The sequence below is a fragment of the Podarcis cretensis genome (genome assembly GCF_951804945.1).
Source record: "Podarcis cretensis genome assembly, chromosome: 2".
NCBI classification, from domain to species: Eukaryota; Metazoa; Chordata; class Lepidosauria; order Squamata; family Lacertidae; genus Podarcis; species Podarcis cretensis.
Genome location: NC_137171.1, coordinates 34,236,928 through 34,260,177, shown reverse-complemented (window position 1 = coordinate 34,260,177; position 23,250 = coordinate 34,236,928). Strand labels below are relative to the sequence as shown.

The 23,250-nt window shown below is 44.3% G+C and overlaps 1 protein-coding gene across 1 annotated transcript; it reads left to right on the top strand.

The window, feature by feature from the left end:
• Nucleotides 1-1,420: 1,420 nt before the first annotated feature.
• FADS6 (fatty acid desaturase 6) lies at nt 1,421-22,456 on the top strand. Its single transcript, XM_079967421.1, is given in 10 exon segments — nt 1,421-1,958; nt 1,961-1,974; nt 4,320-4,379; nt 4,381-4,431; nt 11,150-11,681; nt 13,589-13,755; nt 15,536-15,716; nt 17,809-17,996; nt 19,232-19,411; nt 20,931-22,456. Coding segments are annotated over 10 exon segments (1,569 nt in total). The 5' UTR covers nt 1,421-1,912; the 3' UTR covers nt 21,081-22,456.
• The last annotated feature ends 794 nt before the right edge of the window (nt 22,457-23,250 follow it).

Genomic DNA, 23,250 nt, shown 5'->3' with positions numbered 1-23,250 from the left:
TTGCACAGTCTACTCCTACTGTCCTTCTGATGCCCTTGGTTTCAGCTTCCACAGCCCCAGTGGCCTTGGAGGGAGCGGTGCTTCATGGAGCACGTCTCCCCCTTAAAATGCAGGCTTCCTCATTATTATGGGAAAGTTTGAGAACTTCTGCCTAGTATGATGTGAATCAGCAAAGCAATGGCAGACCGACCTATCTCTCCCCAAATGTCAGTTTGACATATGCCGTAGCACTTGCTCCTTTGCACAGCCCAGCAGATAAAATGATAAAAAACACCCCGGAGAATCATCCTGCCAAGCAGAACGCAACCATTACCTCCATGGATAAAATATCCTCTCAGCACCAAGTAAGAATAATGGCCATATTGGGTCAGAATTTGAACCATTGATCTTTTAGGCATGGATTCTCCAGATAATGAGCAACAAGCTTTATCTTGCCAAAACCAGCGCTTTATATAATGAATTGTTGCATCGCTTCATCAGACTAGAACACATGTTGTCATATTTTGCTGTCGAAAGATTTCCTAGGGCAACATGTATCAGATGAAACAACAAAGAGTTTTGAAGTATCTTAAAGGACTTAACAGATTTATTGTGGCATAGTTAGACTTCAAGGTGCCAGGGGCCTGCTGTCATTATCACTGCAATCTTTGGAACGTGTTGGATGATATCTATGATTGGTTGCATTGTTGTCTTCTTAAGAACTGTTGGAATTCAATGGGAAAAAGTCATGAACAATGCAAACTGTGCTTTCATTAATCTCTTCCTTTGGTTTTCTGATTCTTGCGAAAACAGTACAATAGGCAGGCGATACATTTGACTGGTTTGTTTATCCAGCTTTGCCAGCAACTAATATGCATTTCTTTTTATAGATAAGACTGAACTAAGTTCCTTGGGTGAAATTCAACTTAGGCCAAGCCAGAGAAGAAGTGGAAGATCTATGAATCGCCTATTATTTTGATTTCCTGAAACCCAGTTATGGTGGCTCTGAATTTTGGCAGAGCTCTTGGGTGGGGGAGATGGGTTTAACCCCAAACCTCTAAATAATTGTACCCCACCTATCTGACTGGGTTGCCCCAGCCACCCTGGGCAACTTCCAGCAAAATATAAAAATACAATAAAACATGGAACATGGAACATTAAAAATTTCCCTACTCGGGGCTGCCTTCAGATGTTTTCTGATGACCTTGCTCCCCCTCTTTATTTAAGCCAGGCTGCGAAGGTCATACAGCAAGAAGACCAGGGCCTGGGCCTTTTTTTGCTCTCCGCCTATATATTTAAGTCTAGATTATTTCTATTGCATTTCTATTGAAATTCTGTTCTGCATTTGCAAAATTGTAGATTTTTGAATTTATTGATTTATTGATATGTTTTGCAAAGCGACTTCTCTCTCCCACCCCTTTTGTGTTTTGATATTTTGAAGGTTTGCTGTAAACCAAAGCTGCAATCCTAGCCCCACTTGGTATGGTGCTCTGCCTGGACCTGTCATGGGCCCAGGAGTCAGCTTCAGCTGTTGAACAGCATCCTGAAGGAGGAGAAGGTGGAGTGACTCTACGGGAGAAAGCACTGATGAGAACCAGCTGGCTGTGGCCTTCTTAAACAGAGCTCTCAGCAGCAGTCAGATGCTGGAAACAATGTCTGTAGTTTCTGGCCCTAGCTTGCTGCTACCTGCTCTCCATCAGGATTCCCTGACCTCTGGACTGTTTGACTTTGTATGTGGATTCTGCTCTCAGATGAGAGCTCCTTCCAGACTCCTAGCCCCTGCTTGCTCAGCAATGGGACTCAGACGGGGCTACAACAGGACCAAATATTGTTGAGCAAAAGTGCATGGATCCTTTGCAAACCAATCCTCTGCTGTCCCAAGTATTAAACTGCAGGGACCAGACTAGTAACTAGTTAAGCTGGAGAAAGGACGATGCTACAGCTTACCAGTAGATGGTGCTCTTCACCTGGAGACAACACACAGATCTGACTTGGGTAGGTCTTTACTGTTTACTGAAATATCAAACCAAGGACCAAAGTGCCACAGGAGCATTAAAAATTCTATGTGCCTCTAAAAATAAGGGTTCATATCTTTTGTGTGTGCCAGTTTCCTGCTTGTGTGCTTCTATTTGCAGTGTTGCGTGTGTAAAAATGAGTGCATAAGAAAATACACAGATGTTCATGAGACAAGGACCTGGAGAATATTGCTGATCCATCATTTCTGAAGCTTTAACAGAAGATTCTGCTGTCGGTTCCAAAAAGTGCTGCAATTGTATTTAATATCTTTAAAAGAGTGGGAATGTGGGTGGTTCAGGTATTCATAGAGGTAAATGGTGATAAGATGCAAAAAAATAAAAATAAAAATAAAAATAAAAATTCTCTGGTGGTACTCAACAGTATGCAGTACCTAGGGTTGCCATACACCTCGAATTTCCAGGACCTATCTGGAATATTGCAGCCGCAAGCAGTGCCTGGGCGGAAATCTGCTAAATGTCCTCTTTGCTGGTTTTCCTTAGAAATATCTCAACAACTTTGGCCAAAACTAAAAGCTCAACAACTTTGCCAACAACTTTTCTGTCTGAATTTTCACTTTTTGAAATATGCCCCTTTTTAATAAAACATATATATGACAATCCACAGATCTGCATTCAAAGTTCAGCCAGTGGAGGGAGGGATAGCAACGACTTTTCACTGAGATCATCTCATTTTTCCCTCCCAAAATCCTGTGCGGAGCGGGAGGGAAACCAGATTTTGGTGCTGATTTAGTAAACACCAGGACAGGGAGGAAGCAATGCCAATCAAACTCACCCATGGGACTTTGGCTCCCCTTTAGGTTTCACAATTCTGAACAGTGGCGAACTCAGCAGAGGCAGACCCCCCAGCCCCAAACTTCACACTAAGTGTCCTTTTCTTCCATCATTACTTTCCTTCTCAATATAATGGTCAATTCTGCCCAACCACATGTATTTGAAGTAGGAATAGAGGGAGGAAGTATGTTTAGGTAAAGTTTTTGCAGTTAATATAATCTATTCACATTTCCTTTTTCCCTGATTGCTGAATGTAGTCTCTTTCTCCTGACAACTCAGTGGCACCCATTGAGTCGTTTTCTATTAACTTTTATCAAATGTTTGGCTACATCTAATATTAAGGAAAGCCTGTAGCTCAGTACAGAGCATGTGATCTGAATGCAAAAGGTCCCGATCCTCAGCATCTCCAGATAAGGCTGAAACCTTGGAGAGCTGTTGCTGGTCAGTGTAGAGAATATTGACTTAGATGGACTGGGTATGAATTAGTATAGATGTCACCCAATTATCCTCTGATCTTATGCTGGTTAGTCACATGGCCAGGGCTAATTGAATATGCAAGAGCAACCACTCCCTCTTTGGCTAAATTTGACCTTCAAGTGATGAGACACACTATCAGGTTGAATTCCTGTTATTCTTAGGGCTGTTTTCAGTCTATTACTTGCTTGTGGTTTGCACTGTCACTCCTGGAGCACCTAATATTCTACAGCGGCTGTTCACCACAGATCATTAACTGCTGCATGTAGTTATTATTACCATCTCTCATACATGGGAAAATGTCGCGGCGGTTAATTCCTCTCTTGATGGGGGGTGGGTGGGTTGCAATTTATACAAACCGTTGTTCTGAGGAAAACACTCAGAGGAAATGCCCGGGACGAGCTGCTGCTTAGTGTTCATTATTTACCTCATAATGCATGGGTAGTCGAACTAAGGCCCGGGGGCCGGATCCGGCCCAATAGCCTTCTAAATCTGGCCCATGGACGGCCCGGGAATCAGTGTGTTTTTACACGAGTAGAATGTTCTCTTTTATTTAAAATGCATCTCTGGGTTATTTGTGGAGCATAGGAATTCATTCATTCCCCCCCCCTTCCAAAATATAGTCCGCCCCCCCCCACAAGGTCTGAGGGACAGTGGACCGGCCCCCTGCTGAAAAAGTTTGCTGACCCCTGTATAATGTGACCTGGACCAAAGCGGCTGCAAAGAGTTATCATCAGTATAATTGGGTGGTGCCCAATGACAACCATTATCAGCTTGTTGAGAAGGAAAACTCAAAGAAGGACTGAAACCAGAGTTGGATTGCCTGAAGGTATGTTTGTGTGGTAGGTTTGTGGGGTGTATATAATATCAGGGCTTTTTTCACCCAGAACTCACTGTAACTCAGTTCCGGCACCTCTCAAGTGGGTGCCATTGCCATTTTAAGAGAACAAGGGAGGTCCTCATGGTGAGTTCCAGCATCTCTTTTTCTAGCACTGTATAATATAGCACTGTATAGCACTGTATAATAAATGAATCAATTAAAAAAAATTGTTCCCTCAGATGATCATAAGAACACAAGAGATCCCTACTTCATCAAATCAAAGTCCAGGATCCATTTGCCACAGTGACCAACCAGGGGCCTTCAAGAAGCCCACATGCTGCAGGACCTGAGGTCAGTAGTATGCTTCCTCACATCCTATTGCCACATCATAGACCTATGACTCGCACCTAATTAGGAGGTAATATTTTTAAGGATGGTTATGTTATGTTTTGTTTGCTGGTGTAGGAATTATTTATGTTGTCTGTATACAGCAAGAGGACATATTGGGTGAATTGGTAAGATTCTGTTCTGACTTTTCAGAAAATAACTACATAATTTTTAAAAAGTGAATAGATGCACATAGTTACTTCAGTTGCTTGGGGCATGTGCCTCTTTGCATGTCTGAAACCTCCTTGCCTGTGTTCTGAGGGAAAGCGCTAGTGAAGCCCTAGTTTTGTTCTGCCAGAGGAAAGGCAGGTGTCAATCAAGTAGAGCTGGCTCAGAAATTGGCACATTTTAGCAAAACGCAAAGGAGCACAGTGTGTAACTTTAGTCTAGGTAGGGGAGTACCCTTGTAAGATACCCAGGAACATTATTAGAAACTGCTATATAATCTAGGCACCAAATGGCTCCTTAAACCAGGGTTACAGTTGCCAAAAGGGAATGCCTAGTTGCCATTTTGAGCTCAGAAAGCTCAAAAGTTGTATTTTTCAATATGACTTATTGGTGTCAGAAATTCATTCTGATTGTGCAGATAAAAGATAACGGATAGAATTCTACAGAATGTGTTGATAGTGTGTGAAAACAGTCAAGATCGAAGGTTCCTCAGGGATGCACTTCCAGATGGTGGAGATTTCAGGCACCATTGTGGCTCCCAGGCACCTTCACTTGGTTGCAGGTGGCCTGTAGTCAGGTGCAAAATGAGTACCTCTTACCTGCTGATTTGTACTGCTTCTACTCCTATCACCATCATGGGTAAACCAGCTTTAACACAATACGACTGATTGTGGGCCTTAATGGGAACCTAGTATGCCACTTGCCCAGTGGCGTAGCGTGGGGGGTGCAGGGGGGGCCGGCCGCACCGGGCGCAACATCTGGGGGTTAGGGTTAGGGGGCGCAAATCCACGGGTTAGGGGGCGCAAATTACTTGCCTTGCCCCGGGTGCTGACAACCCACGCTACGCCACTGCACTTGCCCTGTCTGTTCCCAGTTCTCCTATGCTGTGTGTAGAACCCAGAAGTGCTGCCTGCTCCTAGGGATTCTTTCTTTTGCCAGAGGGAGAGCTTAAGTGAGGAAATGGTTGCATGTCTCTAATAGAGTAATCCTTCCTGCTGCACCACTCTGAGAGTGTGTGGGTGAGCTCATATTCTCTTTCTCGGGGGGAGGGGCATCACAAGGCCTGGTTTTATCTTCACTGTGCCACACAGAAACCTTGAGCTCAGTGGTAGAACACATGCTTTACCAGGGTCAGTCCCTGACATCTCTGGATACAGAGGTACTGTTTAAAAGGAGCTGCCTCTTATAGTTGCCTCATTTCTGAATGAGGATGAATTTACACAGAAAATATATCAGGTTGGACTTCTGTAATTAGATTCTCAATGGATTAGACTGTTTAAACATGCAGTCTCTCTGGGCTGCAGCAGAAGACTGGCTTCCTCTCAGCTAGTATGTTGAAATATGTGTGTTCTGTCACTAGGGGGTGCCAAAAGGCTATTTGCCTGCTAACTGCATTTGTTGTCTCATCGGATGAGTAAGCATGAAAACCAGTGCTTTTTTTCTGGGGGGGATGCAGGGGTACACATACCCCTAAACATTTTGTGAATCTAAGTTTGGCCTCATTGAGGGGCAGTATTTCAATATGAGTAGGAAAATGAGAGTACCCCTAAACTTTTTTTTTAGGGAAAACCACTGATGAAAACTATTCATACTGTTGAATTAAGTATAGGGCAGGATTTGACAAATTGTTGCCTATAGCAGAAGCCCACACAAGGACTCCTGCTAGAGCAATGGGACTTCCCACCCCACTCATCCTCCTGCAATGCCCACTGACTGAGCAGAGGGAGGTCAGGACGGGTTTGTGTGTCTGTGAGAGTGTTACAGAATAGATGCTTTCCTTGCCTGGGCTGCACAAGCGAAGGGTCGAGAAGAACTGGGACAATCCTGAGCAGATACTCAGTACAGTGGTACCTCAGGTTACATACGCTTCAGGTTACAGACTCTGCTAACCCAGAAATAGTACCTTGGGTTAAGAACTTTGCTTCAGGATAAGAACAGAAATCAGGCTCCGGCGGTGCGGCAGCAGCAGGAGGCCCCATTAGCTAAAGTGGTGCTTCAGGTTAACAACAGTTTCAGGTTAAGAACAGACCTCCGGAACGAATTAAGTACTTAACCCGAGATACCACTGTACTGGACTTGGTGCTGTGGTTTGAGACGGTGGTTGCCCTTCCATGTGCACACTTGGCAGTGCTGGTTTCTAAGGGATGACGTTGAACTCCTTCCAGAGTCAGTTCTGTTTGTGGCTGAAGTAGATATGGTCTCTGCTCTGCTTCTCCTCACTGCCTTCTCAGGTGCAGAAGTAGCCAAAGATGAGGAGTAAGGAGCAGCGGCAGTATTACCACAGCAAGGACAGTGTTCCCCCACTCCACCCCTTCACCCTGCGGCTTCCTCCTTCTTGGGCAGTCCCAGTGTGTCCCCCATGAAGCTAAGATCCCCAGGCTCTGTGGGGCTCTGTCAGGATGGAAATGAAGCAAGGCTGGCTGGGCCTATAGGAAGAGGTGTGATACAACTCCCGGGTACAAGGCACCAGCTGAGACTAGACAGAGGCAGGCAGTGTGTTGGCAAAGCAGCACCCTCTCCTGACAGCGTGTGTAATTAAGATTTAAAATCCTCATTAAACATTAGGGTTGCATGGATAGAGTTGAGTTGGGGCCCAGATCTGGGTTGTCCCAAAACTGGTTCAGATCTGATCCCAAGTGCTTGATCGGGCCCCAGATCAGATCAGAGTAATGATGATGCACAGTGCTAATTTATACCACGGAAGAGCCAATGGAATTTAAGAGGAGAAACCTGTATATATAGCAGCTAATAATTTGAATTCCTCGTCATTAGAAAAGAACCGGTTCAGACAGGTTTCCCCAGAAATCCTGCGACGTGCTAACATTGCATCGCATTTGAGCAATGGCCTGCAGTTGTTTGGATGGGTATCACATGGTTATGTAACAAATTCCCAGAGATGATTAATTCCTCAGTGGGTGGGTGTCACCTGACATGCAGAACTTATGCTGTGGGTTACATGGGTCAAAGAGAGCCATCCTAGTTGCATGTTTCTGAGACCAAACCAGGTAAGATGTTAACTTCACATTTAAATTACAGGTTTTTAAAAATGAAAATAACATCAGCTGGAGGGTGTGTGTGTGTGTGTGTGTGTGTGTGTGTGTCTTTCTCTGATAATTATTTGCATGCCAGAAGGTGTGGAAAGGGTGGTGGTTAAGCCTTCCCTTCCCTTCTGTACTAACTGAAGAAAATTCCTTCTTAGGAATTTTCTTTGAGAGGGAAATTCCTGGCAGAATACAGGGAGGTGGCCTGGTTATGGCAGTACCATGTGGAACTCTGGGTCCAGTTGGGATACATGAACTGACCAGAATCCCTATGTTAAAACCAGCCCTACCCTACCGTACCCCTAACTCAGGGGTGCTGCCGCCATTATTGTTAAGAGCATGGGTAGGCAAACTAAGGCCCGGGGGCTGGATCCGGCCCAATCACCTTCTAAATCCGGCCCGTGGACGGCCCGGGAATCAGCGTGTTTTTACATGAGTAGAATATGTCCTTTTATTTAAAATGCATCTCTGGGTTATTTGTAGGGCCTGCCTGGTGTTTTTACATGAGTAGAATGTGTGGTTTTATTTAAAATGCATCTCTGGGTTATCTGTGGGGCATAGGAATTTGTTCATTATTACTTTTTTTCAAAATATAGTCCGGCCCTCCGCAAGGTCTGAGGGACAGTGGACCGGCCCCCTGCTGAAAAAGTTTGCTGACCCCTGGTTAAGAGGGTGACAGTATTCACCCCCTACCCACACAATCTTCATAGCATCTGAGCATGCAATATTCTAATACACCAAACTAGCCTTCCCATTCTTCCCTACTATCCCCTCAAATAGTTTTAATAGTCTCAGTACATGCCCGTCCTACATACACCCTGCTCAGCTTATCTTGGGAAACTGAAACAATATCTGCCAGCCTAAATACACAGCTTGTGTTTCTCTTTGCTTTGCCGCCTTTGCTGTTTCCACTGCCTACATCTGTCTTCTTTTTTACTCTGACCCCCTTCCTTCCTTTCTCTCCCACTCCCACCCAAATCTTTTCTCCTCCAACTCATCTTGTCTTCCTTTCCTCTCCCTGTGGCCTATGTGGTATAGCCTGCATATTGAGTTTCCAGCTGTTAAGCTGGCTCTCCTCCTGTGCCTTTAACAGCAGTCCGTCAGGCAGACATTTAACAGGTGAAGCTGTTTTCCTCACTTTCTACTATTAGTACCATACCCTCCAACAGTTCTCTGATGAAAATAGGGACGTCCTATTCAACAACAACAATTAATAATTAATTTTACTCTTTATACCACACCCATCTGACTGGTTTGCCACTCAGGGCGACTTCCAACATATATAAGAAACATAATAAGGCATTATACATTTTTTAAAAACTTCCCTAATATAGGGCTGCCTTCTGATGGCTCAGGGGTCAGATAACTCCATACCCTCCAACAATTCTCCAGTGAAAATATGGACATCCTAAAGAAAAGTGGGACGTTATGGAATTAAATAAAAAACCGGAATGACTTCTATAAAAGTGCTACATCCCTGGAAAATAGGGACACTTGGAGGGTCTGTATTATTATTATTATTATTATTATTATTATTATTATTTGTATACTGCCCTATACCCGCAGGTCTCAGGGCGGTTCACAACATAAAATCACAATATAAAAACACAAAATACATATTTTCACCTGCTCAATTTGTGGGTGCCAGGCTGCAGCTAAAAGGCACAGAAGCAGGGGCATTAAAAAGAAAAAGGTAACCCTTTCCCCATAATCTATTCTGGCAAATTTAATGATTCCCCTCCCTGTTCCAAACAGCTCATTTATTTCTTTGTTACATTCACATCACTTTTGTCTCCAAGGTGTTCAAGGTGGAATACCTGGTTCTCCCTATACCCATTCAATCCTGACAACAACCCCGTGAGGTAGGTTAAACTGAGAGGCAGTGACCAGCCCAAGGTGACCCAGTGAGCTTTATGGCTGAGTGGGGATTTGAACCCTAGTCTTCCAGGTCCTTATCCACTATGCAACACTGGCTCTCTTATAGGTTTAGGCTACTCTAGGGTTGCCATATTTCCAAAAGTAAAACCAGGACATCCTGAAGGTTGTTAAACCTTTTTTTAAGGAAACACCCAAAACTGTTTACAAAGACACCAACCCCCAACCCTCCCCCCAAATTTTTCTATTGACTTGCCTAAGACCCAGGACAAACCACCACCTTTTGCAAATCTTCCCCGGATGTAAATTCTGCCTTTTAAGTCCCATTAATGTCCAGGGAAAACCGGGTATATGGCAGCCCTAGGCTACTCGACTGTTTTTTTAAAAATAATGAATAAAAACAACTTTTGTGAGAAAGAGGTCAAAGCACAGCAAAAATATTAGTGGTCCTGGTCAGAGATCAGGGAACTGATATGAATTTTATAGTGCTTTCTTCTCTCTGTGTGTATGTTTGTGTTTAGGTATTAGCTTATTTTAAATGTGCCTACACACACACACACACACACACACACACGGAAAGAAATCTACTCGTATCCTCTAATATTGGCCATATCTGTGGGCCAATACAAATAATTTCCCAATATTTATAACTGACATTTATAAAGTCTCATGATTTGCGAGGAGTTGATTTTTTAAAAATTTATTTTTTAGTTCTTCAGAACTGGCACGGCAGCCCTTTAAATAAATCCCCTGAGCTATTGTGGCAAAGGCTTATGCTAAGAAGATAAATGAAAAAGCTGTTTACACTAACACAGGTTTTCTATTATGAAGGAAGACACAAATCAGGTTGGAGTAATGAGGGTTCTGCTGAATACCGAAAAATAATACAGTAGTAATCCACATTCATAATAAACTCTTCCAACTGTGACCCCCTTTCCTCACATTCACAAAACTGTACATTCATCTGTGCTACACACAGATGGAGAGCTGTAAGTATTTAGAATATTCTTTTTAAACTTCAGATCCAGGAATGTTTGAAGAGTGTTCTGCTTTAATATGAGCGATGGCCCTTTAACACTGGGATGTGATGGACCTGGGTCTCTCTCTTGCAGTCTGCCTCTTCTCTCGCTTTTCCTATTTGCCTCCAGCAGAGCTCCGCGCTCCTTTTTTCAAACATACCCGCTGCGCTGCCCTTCCCATGTCCTTTGGCAGTGGTGAGCGCAGCAGCACTGTTCCTGCCTGAACAAGCTGTTCTTAATGACAGAGAGAGCCAAGGGCAAGGGACACGGCCCCATTGGGATGGAGACACAAACAGAACGGGAGTGGCAGAAGCTGCCAGAGCAGAGGCTGATAAAATGGGCAGAGCCTAGGGATGGGACTGGGGCCAACTTCTCCAAGCTAGAGCGAAGCAACATGAGCTTACAGCACAGTGAGCATTTCTGACTGCACACTGTGGCACTTCTGCCAAGAAGGCCACCTGCATTTCTCTGCTGTCTCTCTCTCTCTGCCCTTCCTGCTGGGACAGCCTTGCTTGTTATTTGATCCTGCGGAAGCACCAGGACATTGGCTCTCACTCTGCAGTGTCCTGTGCTCTGCAGGGAAGAATGGAGCCACGACAGGGCGAGATGCTGATGAAGGACAACCAGGAATGGTGCCCAGAGAGAAGGAAAGAGGAGCAGCCCAAGGCAGCAGATGTGAATGGCGGAGGACCTCTGCAGGGATCGTCTCCTTTAAGCCCCCGGGTAGCACCGGAAGAGGGGAACGGTTGCCAGGATGAAGGTGAGAGGAGGCTAGGACAAGGGGTCGCCCCAAGCCAAGAGGGCGCAGGTGCCAAGCGACAGCTGCCAAATGGCTCCAGAAGAGAAGGGCCTTCGGAAGAGGAGATTTCAGAAGAACAAAGCCTAAAGGCCCCCCAAGGCGATTCAGGCCTAGGCAAAGGAAACAAGATGGGTGTATTAAAAAGATCAGCCAAGGAGGAACTGGAGCCAACCGGAGGGAGGAGGTCTGAGGAATCCATGATGCGGGAGCTCTCTGAGATGGTGCAGGATGTGGTGAAGAGCAGCAGCTGGTGGGAGAGGCATGGCATCGATGGCACAATCATCGCTTTGAACCTTCTCTCCCTGCCAGTAGGTAAGGAGAATGCCTCAGGTGCTCATTGAACTTGCGGAGTGGGGTGGGAGGAAGGCCGGGGAGTCCTGTGATTCTTGACGGGTGCTATTACACCTTAAAGTTTACCGATCTTAAGCCCTGTGATGTGGTCAAAGAAGGGGAAGCATAGGTTGCCAACTGCTGAGCTACCAAGGCATGGGCATTGTCCAGTCTTACCCTGCACAGAGACCTCTCTGGGGTATCTGCCTGGCTGCTGAGAGATGGGTTGGTTAGAATGCCCTGGGACTTGTCTCTGACCCTCACAGCATGGAGTACGTTAACGTCCTTGCGCTGCACTCCTAAGCATGGGGTTGGGGGTGGGGCTACTATTTCATTTTGCCACTTATGGCCACATAGTCCCTGGACTATGCAACAGAAAAGGATGGTGGAGCTTTCCCACATTGAAAAGTGAGTCAGTGCAACACTGTACTGATGTTATCATAAATCATCTTGAGATATTCCCCATAGAAACTTATTTGTGGAGGAGCTCTCCAACCTAGCTCAGTGGGCATGTTGCAAATGGTATCTAGCAAGAACACAGCAAGTCACAGTGAACATTACTGCAGTGGTTTTGGAAATCTGTATTGATGTTGGCAGGTGCTTTTATACAGCTAAACTGGTGAATTTCAGATCAGTCACTATTTTGCCGCGCAGCCTGACCCCCTGGTGGTTAGTCATCCTGCATAATAAAATCAGTGCTATCTAACAGTAAGGTCAGTAATGGAGTGCCCAGGTGGTATGAGGTTATTTACAGGGGAGAGAGACACTCTCTCTGGGAGTTTAATTATTGGGATGTATTTGACCAAATTATTCCTCAGGCAGCTGAAGAGTCTGGAGGATGTTCTCCCTCATATCTGTCCCAGCTGGCATGAAAAATTATTTATTATCCCTCCTTCAACATGAGGTCCCATGGTGGGTTACAGCAAAACCAGATAAATATGCCTTAAACCATTCCAGAATGGAACAGAACAATGTATCTGTGGTTCTTTCGCATTGACTTAGCTGAGTGCATTTGAAGGTCCAACATGAACAGTGTTTCCCAAATTTGGGTCCCCAGCTGCTTTTTGACTACAGTTCCCACCATCCCTGAGCACTGGTCCTGCTACTTAGGGATGATGGGAGTTGTAGTCCAACAACAGCTGGAGACCTAAGTCTGGGAAACCCTGAACTAGACCATCTTGAAAGACATGGAAGTTGTTGCTGCTGGTTTGTTTTCGTTTTTTGGTCTCTTCCCATTTCCTGTAATGCTGAGTTAGAACATGTGGCACAGCATCATTGGTGCCGTGCCTTATCCTGACCCTGCCAATGACGTGGGGCAGGGCAAAATATGGCACAATGACATCATCCACATGACACTGAGTTGCAAAAGCTCTGCCTCTCATTTTAATGCCTATTTGGGCCTTCAAAAAAGAAAAAGAAAAAACACAGAAAAACACCACATGGCTATGGTAAAAAAAGACCCACCCCAAAACAAATCACTTTTCGGCAGCCCTCAATTCAAAGTGTCCAGGCTTCATTAAACTCCAAAAAGCAGACCAGTTTGGGTCATATTCACACCATACATTTAAAGGAAATGTCTTATTCTAAAGAATTCTGAGAAGGGTTAGTTACTTCTCACAGAGCTGTCATTCCCAGCACTCTTGGGGTTTGCTAAGAGGCGTCATGTGCTTTAAATGTACAGTACAGGTGTGATCCTGTTCTTCACAAGTGTCCTGATTCTGTCTGACTACCAGATAGTATGATCAACCTCCCTTCTAGCTATGAGCTGAGCCCAAATAATTCAAAGGTCCTTGTTGCTATCATGATAGAGCTGGTTAGGACCCATGGACCTTCTAGGTCCTTTGATTACCTCTAGCAGAAGGTTCTAAATGTGTCCTCTCTCTCCCTAGGGTTCCTGCTTCTGCGTTCTGACAATCTGTTCCCTTTCCTGTTGGGCATTGCCATCTTGGGTGTGGTACATCAAACCCTCACTGTGAAGGGGAGCCACCTGGCCACCCACAATGCTCTGGCGGAGTCCAAATCCTGGGGGAAAATATGGGCCGTATTCTTCCTTGAGGTGCATTTCACTTTCAGCAGCTCCTGTTCTGTGAGAGAATGCAAAGAGGTTTGACTCGTATCAACCCATTCCCCCCTTTTATTTTAGAGGAGGAGAGTGGAAAGCACTGTGTGTGTGTGCGCGCGCATGCGCGTCTGTGTGTGTCAGTGTGAGGCTATTTCTTCATCTGCAGGTGCCCCCTCCTTTTATGTTAAAAGCACATTTTACATTTACATAAACTTTACATTTAAAGCACCCCCAAAGAAAAAGGATCCTAGGAACTGCAGTTTCTGCTGAGAATTGCAGCTTCATGAGGGGCAAACTACATATTGCAATAGTTATCTAAAGTAATTGATGCCTAGGACTTGCCAATCAGAAGGTCGGCGGTTCGAATCCCCACGATGGGGTGAGCTCCCGTTGCTCGGTCCCTGCTCCTGCCAACCTAGCAGTTCGAAAGCACGTCAAAGTGCAAGTAGATTAATAGGTAGCATTCTGGCAGGAAGGTAAACGGCGTTTCCGTGCGCTGCTCTGGTTCGCCAGAAGTGGCTTAGTCACGCTGGCCACATGACCTGGAAGCTGTACGCCAGCTCCCTCGGCCAATAAAGCGAGATGAGCGCCGCAACCCCAGAGTCAGTCACAACTGGACCTAATAGTCAGGGGTCCCTTTACCTTTACCTTATTTCACCATCAAATAAATGATTAGGGGGTTACAAACAGCACCAGCATTTCCCTCCGTGTAATACAGATAATAAACCTAACGGGGTCCAGTGCCGTTCTATCTCTATCTGCACGACCACTTGCTTTAATACTGGACAGATCCAGTAAAAGATCGTCTTTTGTTGCATTACTGCCAACATGAAGCATTACCATTGCCCTGAATGTGGACCATTTGAACTGGCACATAAAACCACCAATGAACGAACTTGAGAGTTCTCTTGTAGATTAGTGGAGAATGTGGTCAGGGGGTTCACGTGCCACATTTTACTCCATGGATCTAACCCCATATTTGTTTCTCACGCTGTCTTAGCCTCAGGAAAGCAGGAAATAATATTTGTGTAGGGTCAGATAAAAATTGAGAAATCTGAAAAAGCTCCCTTTTTCTTGAAAAGTTGCCCTGAAAAGGGGGTACATTGAATATAGAAATCTTTCCCTTGAAAGAAGTTCTTTCCATCATTATGTCCATCGTTTTCCTATCTTGTGTTGGAAATGGAGAGTGGCAGGGCGCCGGCAGCACAGACAACTTACAAGGCATCAGTCTTTTATAACCTTTAGGCCACATCAACACTGCACACCTCGCAAAGGGATTACTAAATGCTTTCTCACAAATCCTGAGTAGCAAGATTCAAGGAGTGGCTCTCAAAGGTGAGTCTGTGGAGTCTGTGAAACTTCAGCTCCACTCAAGGTGTGGTTGAACCTGACAAAGCTTTAGAGAAAAAGTTGCCCTAATTGAAAGATGTCAAAATAAGATTACAAGTGAGGAAATTCCGAACTGCTTGATTCAGATTGAGTATAAAACAAATTCACAGCGAACTTTGCCCTTTTATTTTGCAAAATGAATTTATTCAAATTGCCCGCAACAATTTCAGAGTCTTATATGAAATGGAAATTGGGATATGGAAAAAAAGTGTGGCTTATATTCGGGCCAATACGGTACCGCCTAGTAGGTCTTGTTGACCAATAGTGAGCTTACCAGGCTTGCAACCTTATCTGTAATACTGTCACTTCTGAGAGCCCTGAATGCATATGTACTGCATACATGAGCAGGCAGCGTTCCTTTATTTACCATTTCTTTCTGTCCCAGGTTTGCTCTGCTTTCACGGCAGAACAGGGGTCCTACAACCATGTGAAAATCCACCATGCTTACACAAATGTCATCGGCCTGGGAGACTCTAGCACATGGAAGCTTCCCTTCCTGAACCGCTATGTTTACATGTTCATTGCACCCATCGCAGTGCCCATCCTCACCCCATTGGTAGCCATTGGTACGTTTCTCTCCTCTGAATCCTGTTACTTTTCAAATATAACATTTATCCTAGACAATTTTAAGTATCTTCGTGTAGAAAGTGATTTAAATCAAGATATTTTTGGTCATTGTATCTCACAATGTAGCATTTATTCTTTGCCTCAGAGTAAGAAGATGGGGAAGGACTAAATATATGCTACTCTAGCGGATCCAAACCTTTTTGGTATGGCAACCCACCAATTGAAATTCACTTGTTGTGGTGTGACTCATCTTTTTACTGTCACATGAGTTTTGGACCTTAGGTCTTTGGCAGCCATAGGTTTCCTGCATTTTAACTGCAGGTTTGTGCTTATTTTATAACCAGTACATGAGGCATCAAAGCAAAAAAAGCACTTAATGCTTCTATCAATGTGGAATTATTTGTTGAAATATTTATAGTACTTACAAAGCATTTTGCTGTTTTTGTTTATGGGAATCTAACAACACCAACCATTGGATCACAGGATATTGCAATATTGTTTTAAAAGCATACAGTTTTACAAGCAGTACTAAAAATACCCACAGGTCAATATCATGAGAGAAATTATTTGATACGAAGTCTGTTTTGGCAAGTGCCAAAGTGGAATGGCTAAGCTTGAATTTTGCCTACCTGGGGTTTGTAAATGTGGGGATTGATGGCATAGACTCGGATCATTATTGATACATATCGTAAAAATATTATTTCTTATTTAGACTAAGCGAATTTCAGAGCATCTTTGGCTTCACTGATCCTGGTAGCAGATCCGGTGACAGTTTGCCACAAGGTGCTCATATAGGGAACAATTTTGAGTGACTATTACAGCTTGCCTGTGATGCACAGGCCCACACCTTGTGGTGAACCATCACCTTGTGGTGAACTGTCACTGGATCTGCTGGACAAAAGTGGTTCCCAAACGTTAAAATGTAAGACTCAAGCATTTCAGGTCCAACGCAGCAGCCCAGAGTGGCTGGGGAAACCCAGCCAGATGGGTGGGGGTATAATTTATTTATTTGTTCGTTTGTTTGTTTGTTTGTTTATTAGCATTACATCAAGAAAACAAAGTTGTAGGAGGTATTCATCATACCAGTTAAAGATTAAAAGCAAAAATTACTTTTGGTTTACTTTAGAAAGTCCATGACCCACAGGTTTCTCAACTCATGTTCCAGGAGTTCAGATGTAGTATGCTAGTCTAATCCACTTCCATTAGACAAGAACATCTGTTTAACCAGTCCCACCTACTTAATTTGAATCAAGTGTGCTCACAGGCTGAGAAAGAGGCCTGTAGAACATAGTTGCAGCTATTTAAAGCAAGCAAACAGGCCATTCCACATATTAGAGGGGAGAAACCTGCCTCCGCAGGGTTGCTAAGCCAGTCTCACCTGACCTCAAATACTCCTGACCTTAAATATTATGATCAGGCAGGCGGACCTTGAGTGCAGAATAAAACCATTCACCACATCCTACCAAAACTAGTTTTACTGGAGAGTACCTCGATGCCACTAAACAAAATCCACACCTTTTCCTAGTTTTCCGTCAAATATTTAACAATAATCTTGTGTGAAGTGAGGTATGTTTTATTTCTCTTTCGGTTATAGTAAGTATTTCTAAATTTGCACCTACATAAGTGAGCAGTAGCTAATTCTGCACAGGACTGCGTCTTCCATTGGCTACTTTTTGGTGATGTGTTTTTCTGTGGGGAGGGGAGCCTAAGCAAGCCACTGATCTTACCTGAACTATTTCCCCACTCTAAATTCTCTTCCCCCACCAACACACACAGATGCTGTACCTATATTTTCCCCTGCCACCGAGCTCCCAAGAAGGAGGCCATTAGGGAAATGTGATGAGGAAAAAGAGCTGAACACCCCCTCTCCTAACACCACTGCTTGGCTCTATAGAAATGCTTCAAAAATAGAATGACTGTTGCTGTAATATTATCAAGGAGAAGGATGAGGAATGGAGCCTTGCTGCAAATTGCCCCACATGAGGCAGAGCTTCAGGTTGCTTCTCAGAAATGTGCCTTCCCACCTATGGTGTAACAGCTTAGGGAAAGAGCCCTAAGAGCTGCTACATTCACAGATTCTTGATTCCACAGGCTTGCTCAAAGAAGTTAAATTGAAGACTGCTATCCGGACGCTCTGTTGCATGTTTGTTGGCCTGTACTCCCATTACTGGCTGCTGATCAACATCTCAGGTTTCCAGTCCTTGTGGTCCGCTCTCAGTTGCATGCTGGTCACACGAGTTCTCCTTTCTCACCCTTACATCCATGTTAATATCTTCCAGGTAAATGCTACCAACTCTGTATCAAGGGCTCTCTTGCTGTTTAACTAACTGATGGTCTCGTGGCAATAGGCCGTGTGACTCGAAACATCCAACATATTTGGCAAATGCTTTATTCTTTCCCACTGTTGACATGTATAGGCTGCAATCCCCCCCCACACATATATGAACTCCCATTGAACTCCGCAAAACCAGCTTCTGAATGGGGATGCACAGGACTGAGCTGTAAGTAGATTAAAAGATGGGATTCTGCAAAACCTGCAAAGGAAATGGAACAATGAAACATTGGTTGCATATTTAACTACACAAACACACATATAGAGATGCCTCTCTAAAAGTATGCATTTTGGCTGCAATCCTGTTCACTCAATTAAGAATAAGTCCCACTCAAATATAATAAGTGTAATGTAGTTTATAAACAAACTCACTTCTAAGTATACGGTATATGATGCAATATTGCAAGTAAACATGGAATTAGGCTGCATAAATAAACTCACTTCCAAGTACACATGATGCAATATTGCAAGTAAACATGGAATTAGGCTGCATCAGATATTTGACAGCATCCATACTTGATGTCATCTTTTGTATATAGATGGATGAATCTGTCCATTTAGGTTTCTTGCAGTTTCTCTTTTCCCCCATCTTAAGTTCAGTTCCCTACATTCCTACATTACTATTTACTTTGTTGAAAAGAAGTCCTCACAAAAAATAGAATGTTAGCATGCATTTCTTCTAATATACAGATTGTTGAATGAAATCTTGCTTGATGTACGTGTTTTTGCAAGATTTCCCCTCTATATGTTAATAATAATTTTTTGCTATTTATGCATTTTTATGCCACATTTCCCCTGAAAAGTGAATTATTTATATTTTTTGTGGTGCTATAAACTATACAGTATTGCAAAATTTAGAGAAGTGCGAATTTGGAAATCTTGCTTGCATTTCAGTTTGCACGTTGTTTCAGAACATACAAATTCTAGGTTTATGTGAACTAAATCAAATTGATTCCCCATCCCTGCCTTTATGCAGGTTGCGAATTACTTAATGCAGAATTCTGGGTCTGTTCCATTTCTGAGTGAGTTACTGTTTCTCCACCATAGATTGGGGCTCACTGCGATGTATCTGGAAACATGATTTATTGCTATTATTCAGATGCTTCCTTCTGTAGCTAAGCTTCCTCTTGAGCTGTTAGGAAGGATCAGCAGCAGCTAGCTCTTTCTGGTTTTGTCTCGTAGCATATTGGCCTGCCAATGTTCGCAGCTGACAAAAAGCCCAAACGGATTCACATGATGAGCTGCGGCGTTCTGAACCTGCCTCGGAATCCCCTGCTGGACTGGTCCTTTGGGCACTCGATCATCAGCTGCCACGTGGAGCATCATCTCTTCCCAGCACTTTCTGATAACATGTGCCTGAAGGTGCGAAGTTGGGTGGCGGATGGACGTGCTGGGTCTTTAGAAGGCAGGAGTGTCTATTGAATGTGGAATGAGTAAGGAGAAGGGGACATGTCTGGTGGTTTTAAGAAGGAAGTGAATTCATGGGAGGTCAAGGTCACAACATCTCTGGGGATAGAAGAAATTGCATTTATTCTATCCATTATAGGTTTCCTTACACATTCCTCACCATAAGGAGGTTACAACAATGCAGCCATCTAATTTTAAAATCCGATAAAAATAATTTTTATAAGCAACTAACTAATACAATTTAAATAAGAAACCCATGCAGTTTAAATCGGAAGGCAGAGACAGGTATATTTTTACATTCTCGGCTATCAAAGACCAGAGTAAAGAGGCATGTCTTCTGCATCCAATGGAAGCTGTACAGTGAAGATGCTGGACAAACCTTGGTGGCATGGGAATCCCACAATTTAGGGGCTGTCACAAGGAATGCTGGCTTCCAGGCCACCACCTCACATTAGTTTTGAGGGCAGCAGAAATACTAAGCACCTGCCTTCCCACCAATCTTAACAGTTGAGAGGGGTTGTAGGGAAGGATGTGGTTGTTCAGATACTTGGGGCCTGAGCCTTTAACTCAGAGTTTTGCTGGAGCTGGGGCTGCTTTGTAATGGAAGTGGAGGACCCCCCCCCCAGCCACTTGCCAAATATCTGTGGCATGAGGACTATTCCAGACACTCCAAGTGTCCCTGTTTTCCAGGGACAGTCCAGGATTTTCAGAAGCTGTCCCAGTTTCTGATTTGATGCTGAAATTTCCCACTTTTCCTTAGAGTGTTCCTATTTTCATCAGAGAAATATTGGAGGGTATGTTTTTATGCGACCCCCAAGCCATCCAAAGGCAGCTCTGTATAGGGAAGTTTTTTAATGTTTTATGATGTTTTTATATATGTTGGAAGCTACCTAGAGTGGCTGGGGCAACCCAGTCAGAGGGCTAGATATAAACAAAATAATAATAATAGTAATAATAATAATAATAATTAATAAAGGTAAAGGGAGCCCTGACCATTAGGTCCAGTCATGAGGGAGACGGCATACAGCTTCCGGGTCATGTGGCCAGCATGACTAAGGTGCTTCTGGCAAACCAGAGCAGCGCACGGAAACGCCATTTACCTTCCCGCCAGAGCAGTACCTATTTATCTACCTGCACTTTGACGTGCTTTCAAACTGCTAGGTTGGCAGGAGTAGGGACGGAGCAACGGGAGCTCACCCAATCACGGGGATTCGAACCGCCGACCTTCTGATCGGCAAGTCCTAGGCTGAGTGGTTTAACCCACAGCGCCACCCGCGTCCCTCAATTTATTGAATAAGATGTCCCTATTTTCATCGGAGAAATGTTGAAGGGCATGCTGTTTAACCACACCCCTCTTTTGCTTCTGCAGCTGGCAAATGAGGGCCCAAGAGGGATTTAGTCTAGGGGCTATCCTAACTGCTGGAAATATTAGTAATCACTAGTAATGCTAATTAATGCTGCCTTTCCCTTTTAGATCAAGCCAATTGTTTCCCAGTACTTTAAAGAGAAGAAGTTGACATACAATGAGGATTCTTATTGGTCCCGCCTGAAGTTGTTCCTGGCCAAATATGAAGAACTGATGGTCCACGCGCCACCTATTTCTGAACTTGTTGGGATTCAGTGACAACTCTTCTAGGACACACAGCTATTATAAACCTAAGGCAAGACTGCTCTTTCCCAGAATCAAGAAATTTAGAATTCAGATTAGGAACTGGATCAAGCTATCAAGGGGAACACCAGCATGTCTTTAATATCTTCCATATGGACAAGTAGATGACCTTTTGGATAAGAAACTGCATCTGCTCAGTGATGAGTCAAAGGGGAGATCAGTTGCTCCTATACAAGAGATATTTTTAATACTTTGACTCCCCTCCCCGCTCTCTTTTAATTTTGCACACCGACAACTTTGATGCATCCTTCCCATGAATTATAGAGTAGGGATGGTGAACCTGCAGACCCTCCAGTCAAGACATTGCTATATTAGAGTTTCCATCATCCCTGACCATGTTTGCTGGGGCTGATGAGAGTTATGTTTCAGCAACAAATGGAAAACCACAGGTTTGCCACTCCTGCTGTAAGGGCTGATTCATGCGTTATTTCCCCCGCTGCCCCTTAAACAGATGTAACGTTCATGTCAGGAAACACTTGCACACAGCAAGATGGTTGAGTGGTATTCCCCCACACAACTTTGGTGTATGGCTCAGATCAGACTGATGCTGATTTATGAATCCACAATGGAGGAAATTTCATACTGCTTTCCATACATTACAACAGACATGAAATGTGTGGAGGTTCTGTCTGCAAGGGGGAAAGTAATACATGAAAGATCAAGTTGACTCCTGTCTCAGTGCAGACAGGATAACTCAGGGACTTTGTTAAACTTAGCTAAATTACTTTGTTAAGTCAAGCCTCCAATCTAGGACAATTGAAAAGGTGATACTTCTCCATGGAATGATTGATGGGCCTTGAAGGCAAATTTCCAGAACTGGCAAAATGGAAGTTACCTCCAAATGATGACAGCTCAATAAGCCGGGGCAACACAACCACCTTGGGTGGTAAAGAAGAAGAAGAAGAAGAAGAGTTTGGATTTGATATCCCGCCTTTCTCTCCCTTTAAGGAGTCTCAAAACGGCTAACATTCTCCTTTCCCTTCCTCCCCCACAACAAACACTCTGTGAGGTGAGTGGGGCTAAGAGACTTCAAAGAAGTGTGACTGGCCCAAGGTCACCCAGCAGCTGCATGTGGAGGAGCGGAGACGCAAACCCGGTTCCCCAGATTAGGAGTCTACCGCTCTTAACCACTACGCCACACTGGCTAGACTTCTTAACAAGAGTGATGTTGGGGGGGAAGCCTATATAAAAAACTGCTGCTGTGGAAATTATTATGCAATGCGGGGGGGAGGTAGGAAGAAAATGAATTCTTATATTACCTCCCCCTCCCCCTAAAATTTCCTGTGATGGTGAACTTGCGTTCTTGAGATAAAACTGGTAATGCAATTTTACATCTGTGCCTTGCCTAATTTATTTTCTTTTGAAAGAATGTGGAGCATCACCAGGGGTGTAGGAAGGAGGGGGAAGGTCACCCCGGGTGCCAATCTGGGAGGGGTGACAAGATGGCCCCTGCCTCCCCCCAGCTGTAGAGCGGCCGAGGGTGCATGCAGTCCGTATGGGCGCTGCTCACGCGGTGTCCATCCGGGCTGCTGCTCACACATGCCGTCCATATGGGATGCTGTCACACATGAGTGCATCCCATATGGACTGTGCAAACGTGGGATGCCGCACATGCGCAATCCGTATGGGCTGTGCCGCCCCAGGTGCCGGAGAGAGTTCCTCTGCCACTGAGCATCACCAGCAAGGTCGCAGGTAGCAGAGGCAGGAAGGGAAGATGACTGGGTGGGTGGAACATGGTACGAGCTATTGCAGAGACCCAGGTGTAGTCAGGATATTGAAATCGCTGATGCTGCTCCAACATTCCAAATTTAGTATTACTGAACTTTAAAGTGACATTTTTTCAATAAGACAGCCAACTAGGCTCTGTTACATATCCATGATTTGATGGATTTCATTGATTATTATTATTTTACAAAAAAAACTCATCCCGAATCTGGCTGCAGGTGTTGAGCGTTGTGTAATCAATGTGCCATTTGTTATCACTTGGTACAGATAGGCTCATGAAGCATCCAGTACGTGGCAAGGTATTTTTGATAGGGATAAAAAGTGTGGAGATATTTGGGGGCAGAAAATCAGGATGAGATGCGAATGTGAGTACAGTGGTACCTCGGGTTAAGTACTTAAT